This window comes from Siniperca chuatsi, linkage group LG23 (genome assembly GCF_020085105.1).
Source record: "Siniperca chuatsi isolate FFG_IHB_CAS linkage group LG23, ASM2008510v1, whole genome shotgun sequence".
NCBI lineage: Eukaryota > Metazoa > Chordata > Actinopteri > Centrarchiformes > Sinipercidae > Siniperca > Siniperca chuatsi.
In genome coordinates this window covers 2285001-2298269 of record NC_058064.1, presented here as the reverse complement: position 1 = coordinate 2298269, position 13269 = coordinate 2285001, and the positions used below count along the sequence as shown (strand labels likewise).

The 13269-nt window shown below is 40.4% G+C and overlaps 1 protein-coding gene across 2 annotated transcripts in view; it reads left to right on the top strand.

Annotated features, from left to right (window-relative positions):
- Positions 1 to 6023: 6023 nt before the first annotated feature.
- The window catches only part of grip1 (glutamate receptor interacting protein 1), a 78462-nt gene continuing 71216 nt past the window's right edge, over positions 6024 to 13269 (top strand). Inside the window, exon 1 of one of the 2 annotated variants that reach the window (XM_044185407.1) lies at positions 6024 to 6655. In XM_044185407.1, coding sequence (XP_044041342.1) covers positions 6601 to 6655 — 55 coding nt within the window. In that variant the 5' untranslated portion in view covers positions 6024 to 6600. The remainder of the gene's footprint in view (positions 6656 to 13269) is intronic. The other variant, XM_044185404.1, reaches the window with a different exon arrangement.

Here is a 13269-nt window from a genome sequence, read left to right as displayed (position 1 = left end):
CGCTAGCAGCTCCAACAATTAGTTAGCTAGCTAACTGAACTAACGTTACATCCACGAGTCTCTGGCTGATTTTTTTATGTTTCCAGCTGACTCGTTTTAAAACTATAATCTACTGAAATAAGCGCTTGGCCACATATCGTGCAAACAGATTGAGGCTAAAGCTAACAGGTCCCAGGCAAAAATTCAGCATCCTCACCAGTGTATGATCCACGCAGAAGACATGTAACGCTAAATAAACAGTATTAGTCTTGTATTGCAGTGTAGAGCTAGTTAGTCCAAGTAATTTGGTAATTACTTGGTAATTAATTAGTATGATAAGAAAAATGGAAGATCAGATTATTAGCTAACTTCTACTAGCTTCATTCTGACATAACCCTGTTTGGCTGCTTAGCTTACGTACTTGTTCGCATTTTCAAACAGTATGTTTGAACGCGAACGTAACGCTATCACGGGTAACGTTGGCTGGGGTTGCGGGAGTGTAAACTTCTCCGAATACAACAAAGAGCAGCATAACAGAGATGCTAATGTTAGCCTAAACTCTGATAGCATTCAGGACCAGCTTCCACACAGTGGGGGAATACTACACAGGGAATGCGCTAGTCTTGAACGTCGTAGTTTTTCAAGTAACTGTTACTACTGTAGGTAGTAAGCTAGTTAGCCGGACATGCTAACTTTTGCAGCTTACGTTAGAGCTAGATAAACACAGTTTAATGCATTCCTTACGTTTTAGCAAACTCCAAACTCTTAACTATGACTGGACGTTAACTGTTCAGGGGAGGGGTTTAGAGGTTCCCTTTCTTGTTCAGTAAATTTTTTAAATTGCTTGATTACAGCAGGGAAAATAATCATCCTGGATCAGAACTAGTGGCAAAAAGGTCAAAGGTCAGAGGTCGCAGCAGCCTGAAACAGAGAAGAAATGTTCCTGTTACCAGTCGTATAGCTACTGTATACTTATTCTGTAATGTCAGTGTGGCGTCACCTCCACTGCTTTGTTCTCTACTTTGACTTGAAAAATTAAAGGCTGAAATTTGGCAGAATTCCCCTTTAATCCACAGTTGGGTGCAGTCGTGGGGTGAATTCCTCAGAGGCGAGTCCAGACAGGAAGGAGACTTCAAATACCTGTGTGTGTGTGTGTGTGTGTGTGTGGTTAATATGTCTGCAGGTTCATTACAGTATCACAGCACACAGCACATTGTTGATTGAAAGAATTTGTCTTTATAACAATATATTTTGTATTAATGTATTTTATCTTTGTCACCGCTGGAGCTGAAAACACACGTTTAGTTAGTATGAAAATAAGGATTTGTCGCTCTTTGTATATTTTTGTGTTCCCATTATAAAAAAAAACAACTTTTTGCAAAAAAGCAAATAAGCAGATTTCCCAAAATGTCAAACTTGAAACTCAAGGTCCACTTACTAGCTTTACCCGCAGCTTTCAACTGAATCTATCAGTCGAATAGTTAGTTGAATTGGACCTGCTTTACCTCCTTGCTGTTTGTGTGAAACACAAGCAAAATATTAACACTTTAATTTGTATGAAAATATATTGGTATGTATAGATGATATGTATATATTGGTGTTACTTTACAATATTTTTACAAGTGTTAATACACTTTAAAATCAGTTCATGTACAAATTGAGCACTGACATGTCATTTCCGACTACCATCTTTGTTTAGGACACGGGTTAAAAATCGTTTTAATAAAGCAATAGACTTAATATTTTCCATCCAGGCAGTCAGAAGAGTCCTTGAGGAAACTGGAAACACCTTCAGAGCTGCACTGAGTGTTGTACGGCCTTCTGGGTTTTTAAAAGATTGACGGGTGTGGCGATAGTTTTTCGGGAAATCAGGTAGCGCTGTGACAAACTGTGGCTAGCTATACAGTGAGGTCACAGAGGAGGCTCAGCTCTGATTGTATTTATGATTTTTTTTTTAAAGCTCCTACAGTTTGTGTTGGATTTCTCTGTCTCGGTGTCATTGTTTGAACACTTTGAAGTGATTCATCCATATATCTTTGTCTTGTATCGGCTGCTAGGAAGCTGTGGGAGTTTAATTGATCCCAGAGGATTTCTCTTTGTACTTGCTGTCTCTCTACCAGACTCGATTTAATGAGCTTTATTGGCATGAAAAGACAGTGCTTATATAGCCAAAGCAAACAAAAATTAACAATAATAATAGTGATAACCACTTTAGTTATAAATAACTAATACTGACAACAGTTACAACAATAATAATAAATGTATACAATCACAAGCCCTAATAAATAGGTCCTTGTAACTCAAATATGACAATCAACAAACAAACAACAACAGTCAATTTGAACACAAAAAAGCAGTATTTAATCTGGTGGTGTTTCATTGGATGTCCCTCAGGTTGGGGCAAGAGGTCAGATATTTACCACTCAAAATTAGCAGAGTAATTTTTGAAACAATGGGTTGGTTGAAAACTCTGTCTCTGGCTGACTTTTTAATGTTTCCAGCTGACTCGTTTTAAAACTATAATCTACTGAAATAAGCACTTGGCCACATATCGTGCAAACAGACTGAGGCTAAAGCTAACAGGTCCCAGGCAAAAATTCAGCATCCTCACCAGTGTATGATCCACGTAGAAGACACGTAACGCTAAATAAACAGTATTAGTCTTGTATTGCAGTGTAGAGCTAGTTAGTCCAAGTAATTTACTATAAGTATAAGAAAATTGGAAGATCGGATTGTTAGCTAACTTCTATTAGCTTCATTCTGACATAACCCTGTTTGGCTGCTTAGCTTACGTACTTGTTCGCATTTTCAAACAGTATGTTTTAACGCGAACATACCGCTATCTCGGGTAACGTTGGCTGGGGTTGCGGGAGTGTAAACTTCTCCGAATACAACAAAGCTGCTAACGTTAGCCTAAACTCTGATAGCATTCAGGACCAGCTTCCACACAGTGGGGAATACTACACAGGAATGTGCTAGTCTTGAACATTGTAGTTTTTTCACGTTAACTGTTAACTAGTAAGCTAGTTAGCCGGTCATGCTAACTTTTGCAGCTTATGTTAGAGCTAGATAAACACAGTTTAATGCATTCCTTACATTTTTGCTATTTGTACAATCACAAGCCCTAATAAATGGGGCATAGAAGACATGTAACGCTAAATAAACAGTATTAGTCTTGTATTGCAGTGTAGAGCTAGTTAGTCCAAGTAATTTACTATAAGTATGATAAGAAAATTGGAAGATCGGATTGTTAGCTAACTTCTATTAGCTTCATTCTGACATAACCCTGTTTGGCTGCTTAGCTTACGTACTTGTTCGCATTTTCAAACAGTATGTTTTAACGCGAACATACCGCTATCTCGGGTAACGTTGGCTGGGGTTGCGGGAGTGTAAACTTCTCCGAATACAACAAAGCTGCTAACGTTAGCCTAAACTCTGATAGCATTCAGGACCAGCTTCCACACAGTGGGGGAATACTACACAGGGAATGTGCTAGTCTTGAACATTGTAGTTTTTTCACGTTAACTGTTAACTAGTAAGCTAGTTAGCCGGTCATGCTAACTTTTGCAGCTTATGTTAGAGCTAGATAAACACAGTTTAATGCATTCCTTACATTTTTGCTATTTGTACAATCACAAGCCCTAATAAATGGGGCATAGAAGACATGTAACGCTAAATAAACAGTATTAGTCTTGTATTGCAGTGTAGAGCTAGTTAGTCCAAGTAATTTACTATAAGTATGATAAGAAAATTGGAAGATCGGATTGTTAGCTAACTTCTATTAGCTTCATTCTGACATAACCCTGTTTGGCTGCTTAGCTTACGTACTTGTTCGCATTTTCAAACAGTATGTTTTAACGCGAACATACCGCTATCTCGGTAACGTTGGCTGGGGTTGCGGGAGTGTAAACTTCTCCGAATACAACAAAGCTGCTAACGTTAGCCTAAACTCTGATAGCATTCAGGACCAGCTTCCACACAGTGGGGAATACTACACAGGGAATGTGCTAGTCTTGAACATTGTAGTTTTTTCACGTTAACTGTTAACTAGTAAGCTAGTTAGCCGGTCATGCTAACTTTTGCAGCTTATGTTAGAGCTAGATAAACACAGTTTAATGCATTCCTTACATTTTTGCTATTTGTACAATCACAAGCCCTAATAAATGGGGCATAGAAGACATGTAACGCTAAATAAACAGTATTAGTCTTGTATTGCAGTGTAGAGCTAGTTAGTCCAAGTAATTTACTATAAGTATGATAAGAAAATTGGAAGATCGGATTGTTAGCTAACTTCTATTAGCTTCATTCTGACATAACCCTGTTTGGCTGCTTAGCTTACGTACTTGTTCGCATTTTCAAACAGTATGTTTTAACGCGAACATACCGCTATCTCGGGTAACGTTGGCTGGGGTTGCGGGAGTGTAAACTTCTCCGAATACAACAAAGCTGCTAACGTTAGCCTAAACTCTGATAGCATTCAGGACCAGCTTCCACACAGTGGGGGAATACTACACAGGGAATGTGCTAGTCTTGAACATTGTAGTTTTTTCACGTTAACTGTTAACTAGTAAGCTAGTTAGCCGGTCATGCTAACTTTTGCAGCTTATGTTAGAGCTAGATAAACACAGTTTAATGCATTCCTTACATTTTTGCTATTTGTACAATCACAAGCCCTAATAAATGGGGCATAGAAGACATGTAACGCTAAATAAACAGTATTAGTCTTGTATTGCAGTGTAGAGCTAGTTAGTCCAAGTAATTTACTATAAGTATGATAAGAAAATTGGAAGATCGGATTGTTAGCTAACTTCTATTAGCTTCATTCTGACATAACCCTGTTTGGCTGCTTAGCTTACGTACTTGTTCGCATTTTCAAACAGTATGTTTTAACGCGAACATACCGCTATCTCGGGTAACGTTGGCTGGGGTTGCGGGAGTGTAAACTTCTCCGAATACAACAAAGCTGCTAACGTTAGCCTAAACTCTGATAGCATTCAGGACCAGCTTCCACACAGTGGGGGAATACTACACAGGGAATGTGCTAGTCTTGAACATTGTAGTTTTTTCACGTTAACTGTTAACTAGTAAGCTAGTTAGCCGGTCATGCTAACTTTTGCAGCTTATGTTAGAGCTAGATAAACACAGTTTAATGCATTCCTTACATTTTTGCTATTTGTACAATCACAAGCCCTAATAAATGGGGCATAGAAGACATGTAACGCTAAATAAACAGTATTAGTCTTGTATTGCAGTGTAGAGCTAGTTAGTCCAAGTAATTTACTATAAGTATGATAAGAAAATTGGAAGATCGGATTGTTAGCTAACTTCTATTAGCTTCATTCTGACATAACCCTGTTTGGCTGCTTAGCTTACGTACTTGTTCGCATTTTCAAACAGTATGTTTTAACGCGAACATACCGCTATCTCGGTAACGTTGGCTGGGGTTGCGGGAGTGTAAACTTCTCCGAATACAACAAAGCTGCTAACGTTAGCCTAAACTCTGATAGCATTCAGGACCAGCTTCCACACAGTGGGGAATACTACACAGGAATGCGCTAGTCTTGAACATTGTAGTTTTTTCACGTTAACTGTTAACTAGTAAGCTAGTTAGCCGGTCATGCTAACTTTTGCAGCTTATGTTAGAGCTAGATAAACACAGTTTAATGCATTCCTTAGATTTTTGCTATTTGTCCAATCACAAGCCCTAATAAACAGGGCACTGTAACTCAAATATGACAGTCTATCAAACAACAGTCAATTAGAACAATCAGTATTTAATCTGGGGGCATTTCATTGGATGTCCCTCTGGGTTGTGGCAAGAGGTCAGATATTTACCTTTTAATATGCAGCAATTTTGTTTTTAAGTTTGTCCCTTTCTGTGTTTCTAATTACTGATATTTGCGAAGAATAATGCTCTAATTTCTGCATATTTGTCGCACTGTGGCAAAAGTCTCCGCTGCTTCCTGTGTGCACCGCAGGTCTGTGTGTGACGTCCAGTCTCCGGGGTGCACTCACTCTCTCCGCTATGAATGAATGAATGAAGGCGGGAGGCGCGTGCCCACTTGCTAGCGCGTGCTTGCCTGCCAAATCGCTTAAATGGCTGACAAAAACTACATTTGACAACCGTTTAGGCAGTTTAAGCACTATCTGTCGAGAACCGGAGCAGCAGATTTGGTAGATTCGTGAAGCTCGCGGGGTTCGGATACGGTCACCCGGTACCCCGTTTGCCTCGCGGGCTCCTTCACGGTCATCACGTCACCCTCTCTCTCTCTCTGCCAACTACTCTACCTCGCTCTCCCGCTCCTCCGGAGACCACAGCGAGGCTCGGGGGGTAAAGTTACAGAAGGGGGAGGGGGTAGAGAGACATAGACAAAGAGAAGAAAAGGAGGGAGAGAGAGAGAGAGAGAGAGAGAGAGGGGGAGAGAGGCTCGCGTGCCTGTGTGAGGTTGAAAAAGAGAGAGAGTGGCAGAGCGAGGTAGGTGGATCCCTATGTAGTGTAGCAGCTTAAGCTAAAGCTAACTAGCCATGTTGCTGTCGCTGCTGCTGTTGTTCCTCCCGCTGCTGGTGGTGTGTGTTTGATAGCGGGCCGCCCTGGACTCCCTATCCGCCCTGAGGTGCATCATGCCCGGCTGGAAGAAAAACATCCCGGCCTGTCTCCAACCGGACCAGGAGGGAGGTAAGACCAGACCGATCCGCTCAGGTTCATACCGACCGGCGAGTGTGTCCCTCTGTGTGTGTGTGTGTGTGTGTGTTTTAGTACATATGTGTGTGTGTGTGTGAGCGCGTGTACTAATTATCGCCGGTGCAATCTCAGTGCAGCCAGCGTGGTTTTGCCGCCGCCGCCGGTAGAGCTCGCGCAGACGGTGAAATTAGTGAAAGTTGGTAACTGATACCGTGTGAATGCGTGTGTTGTCTCGTGTTAATCTGACGCAACGGGTGAGGTTACAGTGACGTTACGGCGATTCTCCGTTTACAGGCTACCCGTGTGCGCGAACGTGTTTTATCGTTATCGCCGGTTACCGAGCAGCGGGGCGAAGTTAGCGGGGCAGCTAACAGGCTAAGCTACGGTTAAAACGGGCGAGGAGCAACGGTTGGTGCTGGTAAACCGAGGGTCTGCCCTTGTGTGTGTGTGTGTGTGTGTGTGTTGTTTAACGAGCACCTTCACCGGGGCTGCTACCGCCCGCAGCCCCGGTTTTTTTTTTTTACTGGTGTCACAGTAAAATCCGCGACCCTCCAGTTTCTGTGACGCCCGGAGGGTCAGGTGAGAATAAAACCACTAAATGTTGACAGGTGAGGTGTTAATGCTCCACACACAGACCTGCGCGCACCTGGCCACCGGTTCCTGCCCTCACAACCGTTAAAATCTGTGACTCTAACGTTTCCTGGCAGCCGTTAGTGTTTTCACTACACCCCTCCGGTGATTTAACACGGTCCTGTACGGTGTGGGGTTGTAGTATGTTAAGTATGGTATTCTGTGTAGTGGATAATTATTTATTATTATTATTATTATTATTATTATTGTTAATGTATGATGTTGTGTGTGTGTGTGTGTGTGTGTGGAGATGCAGTGTATTTAAAGTAAAGCCAGTTAATTTTTTAGTTGTGGCTTTAATCATTAAATCGCAGTTTTTAATCAAAGATAAATGGAAGATTTACTGTACAGATTTAGACATTTTAAGAAATTACAAACTGCACTGGTGAACTGAAGAGATTAATCGATTAGTCTATAAACAGAAAATTTCTATTGGCGGCTGTTTTTTAATAATCGATTAATCGTTTGAGCCAAATATTCTCTGGTTCCAGACTCTCAAAGATGAGCTTTTCTCCGTTTATTTAAAATATATCGTTGTAGATTGAACATCTTTGGGGTTTGGACACCTTTAAAGTGTGATGAGCATTTATCATTGTTTTCTGACAATTTTAAAGACAATCAATGAAATATTCGTCAGATTAACAATATATTAAAATAATTACTAGTTGCAGCCCTAATATGGTGTACTATATTAATAATATTTTGTGGGCTAAACGGAGAGATGTGGTGTTTTTTGGTTTGGATGTAGCGGAATAGCTCCAGTTATCTTCTCACATATAACGCTCAATTTCACATTCGAAGCTTTTGCATCGATGATTAGCTGTTTTCATCAAAAATAAATGGAAGAAATCTGGTTTCAGATTTAGAAACGTATGAAATCCTAGTCGATCAACAGAAAATTAAATTGCTAATCGATTAATAGTGCAACTCTCTGGCTCCGGCGTCGTAAATGTGAATATTTGCTGGTTTTCTTTAATATTAAACTGAAAATCTTTGGCTTTTAAATTGTTGGTTGGACAAAACAAGACACTTTAATCTGTGAATTTGGGCTTTGGCAAATTGTGATGGACATTTTTTTCCAACATTTATTGGGGTATTATAGACCACGTGATTTATCGATTAAATTAATAAAATAATTAGCATTTTAATAGATAGTGAAAATAGCCGTTAGTTGCAGCCCTGATTTGGACATGTCGGAGATTACCCCATCCAGCGTGTTTTGAGGCATTTTCAGTTCAGTGGGCAGTAAAGTAGATTTTAAACATGATTCACGAGACGCAGCAGTGTCCATATGCCCCATTTCCTTCTTATCTTGTACTAAAAACGTGAATCTATATGGAGATAAGAGAGAATAGATTCAGAGAAAACTACATGGCCCGATTAGAACAAAAACACCACTCACCTTAACTGCACCAAAGGTAGTTATTCTCCTTTTTACTTGTGGTGTCAGATTCAACAAACCATTTTTAGCTCACATTTACAAGGTTTGAACACTACAAACTGTGCACGACTGCCACTGAGGACACTTAAAAGGTAAATGAGAGACGTGGCTGCTTTTAGCCTTTTACGACTCTTACATACCGGCATGTGTTCTCATTTTGTCTCGCCAGATGATTTCCTAATGGATAAATAAGATAACTAAGGACTTCCTGGAAGCAGCGACATTTCCGATGACTTTTACCCGGCGAGGCAAATTGACAAATGCGTCCTCGTTCTGCGGCGGCTTGTAGCTGCAGTCTAAAGTTCAGAGAGTTGTGAGCTTAAAAGTGTGAGAATTAACCTTTAACTACCCACAGGATGCCGGCACTGTGGTGAACTTTCATGGACTTCTAGTATTAAAAGTAGTTATATGTTCAAAGCAGTCTGGCAGACCAACAATGTAATAAATCCCTGAATGTCCACATTCATCACAAGGCGTCAGAAGTATCCCATTTGTTTTAATTACGGTAGAACAAAACCCAAATGGGGGGTAGAGGATTAATTGCGCCGCTGGGGATGAATAAAGTTTATTTAATTCAGCTGAATTTTGACAACTCTCCAATGTCCTAATTCGAGAGAAAGAGTGTCCTTGTTAATGTAGCTGCATGATAAAAGATGACAAGTATCAGAGTAGCAGGGATGCTGGATGGCAAGGACACAGACGGAGGGTAACAACAACAAAGTGTTGGATGAAATTTATAATTATCCACATGTGGAATGCTTTGTTAGCCTGCTAGCCAAATTAGCTCCTGCAGCCCTGGCCACTCGCAGTCCCACCTGTGTTTCAGCATAGCATGCTAGTTGAGCGTCCTTAATTCTGAGTGTTATTATGCCAGATATTATCATTTTAGTATCAAGGTTCAGTAGGATTCATGTAATTTCTGTACCAAATTTCATTGATGACTGTCATGACCAAAGCGTTGGACCATCAGATTCACCGACTGTCCAACAAATGATTATTTTCGTTATCGATCAGTCTGTTTGTCATATTTTCAATTAATCGATTAATCGTTCGCTCTAAGAAATGTCAAAAAATAGTGAATAATGGTCATCACCAGTTTCTGAGGGCGTCTTCAAATGTCTTGTTTTGTCCAGAACCAAAAGATATTCACTTTACGAGGATATGCAACACAGAAAAACGGCAAAATCTCACTTTTTTTAGACGCTGAAACCTGCAAGTGTTTGGTGTTTTTGCTTGACCGCCGTCAGTGTGGTTAAAAACACGATTTGTCAGAAAGGAAGAACGTTCTTAACATAGCCCTGAAGCCTGGTTCGGTTTATCCAGTCATATAAGTGGGCGGATGTTAAATGTTTTCTAATCCGACCAGCTTCAGTCCCAGAGGCTGTTATAAAACATATAACAGCGTTGATGTAGTGTGGCGTTGTAAACCTGTCTGTAGTGCTCACGGAGAGATAATAATGTAATCCTCAGGTGTGCAGCTTCCAGCTAAACTGTGGTCACAGTGCTTCACAGCGGGATGCTGGAAAAATAACAACATATTAAAATGTTTAAATGCGCTGTAAAATATGCAGTACAAGAAAGAAAACATCGGACGACCAAAGACGGCGGAGTAAAAATAGATAACAGGTAAATAATAGATAGATAAACCATAAGTACAGTGTACAGTACTGTAGTAGCATGTAGCAGGTATATTTGTGCAGCCAGATATCATGTGCTGCACGGTCTCAATGGGCTCCAGCTCTCTGAAAGGACCAGGAATTCAATCTTAAAGTTAAATAAAAGCAGAAAGTAATTACGTGTTTGTTAATTAGAGCCATGAGTTTGGCTCTCAGTAGCTCATTTTATATTTTCCAGTCTGTGTCTTCGTGTAGATTTAGAAAATGACTGTTTGTGGGTGCATTTATGCACTGTGATGGACAGATATATCGCTCCACCCAAACTCTGCGTCGTTCGCCCAGGTTAGGCTCCAGGCTTCAAACCGTTCCTTTTAGAAACCCGCTGAGGACGGCGCAGACACGACTGCGTCGGGTTCACGACCCTGATGTCTTACCTGGCAAGTCCAGAAGGGACCAGCACCTGTCTGCCTTCAGGCCACAGTGAAACCCTGAGCCGTGGCCAAGACCTCTGCTGTCTCCTGCTCGACAGGAGTGTCCTTCTCACAGATGTCCTCACAAACTCAAAACTGTGGCCTCCTTCATGCCGACAGCGTTAGAAACCGACAACTCCCGCCTGTCTCCTGAGGAGAGCGTGGGTAGGGTCAGTTGTTATTGGATAGTCAGTCAGTTTCTTTTGTAAACTGGACGAATAATCTTTTAGTCTGTCCTCCCAACTGTCCGCTTTCCCAAACCGTCAGTTTTGTATTTATGTTTTCGATTTTTCAAGCAGATAGTAGCAATAGCATTTTCTGTTTCCTGCCTCTTAAATGTGAGGATTTCCTGCTTTTCTGTTTGATGTCACAGTAAACTGAATATCTTTGTGTTCTGGACGGTCGGTCGGAGAAAACGAGACGTCACCTTGGACTCTGGGAAGCCGCGATGGGCTTTTTTTTTTTACTATTTCACAGAGTAAACAATGAAAATAATCATTAGTTGCAGCCCTACACACACGTGTTCTTCAAATAGTAAACACAGTTAATCGATTAATCAGCTAATTATTTCAGCTCTAGAACATTTTGCACGCGCTCTGTCGCTACACGAAACCAACGCATAAAATACAAGCTGCCGTTATAAATGACCGCAGCCAGCTACAATATTTAATGCTGCATAGTGAGTACTTTCACTTTGATACTTAAAAAGTACATTTTGCAGATACTTGACTTGACTTTTACTCATGCAAAACTTTAATTGTAACAGTAGTTACAACACTGTGGTATTGCTACTTTTACACTGCATTAAAGTAAATGCACTGATATTGTTTTCTCAACATACACAGTGGCCACTTTATTAGGTACACCTGTACAGTCTCTTGCAGTTGTCAAAAACGTGTAAATTCAGGTGTTGTACTAGATAAAATTTTCTTTTGTCCTCCGTATTTACGTACACGAGGGGGTCAGAGTATTAGAAAAACCTCTGAATATAATGCAGTCCAGTACAACACCGTCGCTAACTGTGACCTCAGTAATAAACATGTAATTGAATTAACAAAAATTGAACATTACAGGCATCATGAAAGTCGACTTTATGTCAGAACAGTTGCGTTAGACTGTGCAGGTGTACCTAATAAAGTGGCCACTTAGTGTCTCATTTAAAACAAAAATCTAATAAAAAGCAAGTTTTTTTAAATGGATGATGACGCACATTGTCACAGTGTGTGTGTGTGTGTGTGTGTGTGTGTGTGTGTGTGTGTGTGTGTGTGTGTGTGTCACAGCATGACATCATCCCTCCGTTTTAAGCTTTTTGACTTAGAAGCAGAGAAAATGGCTCACACACACACTTAAGACACACAGTTACGCACAGCGTCACAAACTGCTTTCTCTTCTGCTGCCACACACACACACACAAACACACACACACACACAAAACTCACACACAAAACACACACACTGTCCTTTAAGAGGTGCTGATGTCAGAACTCTGCTCATCTTTGTCCTCAGGATTACCGAAGCAGACCTGTGTGCGTGTGTGTGCGCGTGTGTGTGTGTGTGTGTGTGTGTGTGTACATCCAGCTTAATGTATTATCCCTATCGTCTCTGACACATTTTACCAAGAGACTCTCTCTCTCTCGCTCTCTCGCCATGACGGTGTGGAACAAACTGCTGACTGTGTGTGTGTGTGTGTGTGTGTGTGTGTGTGTGTGTGTGTGTGTGTCATTGTGTATTTCACTCTGACTTTATCCCTTTAAATGTGTGTTTTAAGTGTGTGTGTGTGTGAGTTGTGTAAATATTGTATCACAAAGGTAACACAGTACTAGTTCTTGCAGTTCTGCCTACACGGCCAAAAGTATGTGGACACCTGAATATTACATGAATGTGTGGTTGTTGAACATTAATGTGCTGCTTTAACAGCCTTTTATCTGGTTTCAGTACTCAGAGCTTTTAATTAAAGTTTAAAGTAAAAGTAGTAACACCACACTGTAGAAATACTATTACAAGTAAAAGTCCTGCATTCAAAATTTTACTTACAAAGTGCAAAAATATTCAAAATATACTTAAACTACCAAGTAAAAGTACTCATCGTGCAGAATGGCCCATTTCAGAATAATATATATTATTATATTTATAATCATTGATATATTAGTGCACATATCACTTTAATGTTGCAGCTGGTAAAGGTGGAGCTTAATCTATAATAATATATGTATAATTTGTTGATAATATTTTATATTAATAATCTGAAACTAAAGTAACTAAAGCTGTCAAATAAATGTACACAATATTTCCCTCTGAGATGCGGCGGAGTAGAAGTAGAAAGTAGCATAAAATGGAAATACTCAAGTAAAGTACGAGTACCTCAGAATTGTACTTAAGTACAGTACTTGAGTACTGGGGCTTATTCGAGTTAGATGAAAAGATTGAGACTACTTTCATGTCTGTACAGTA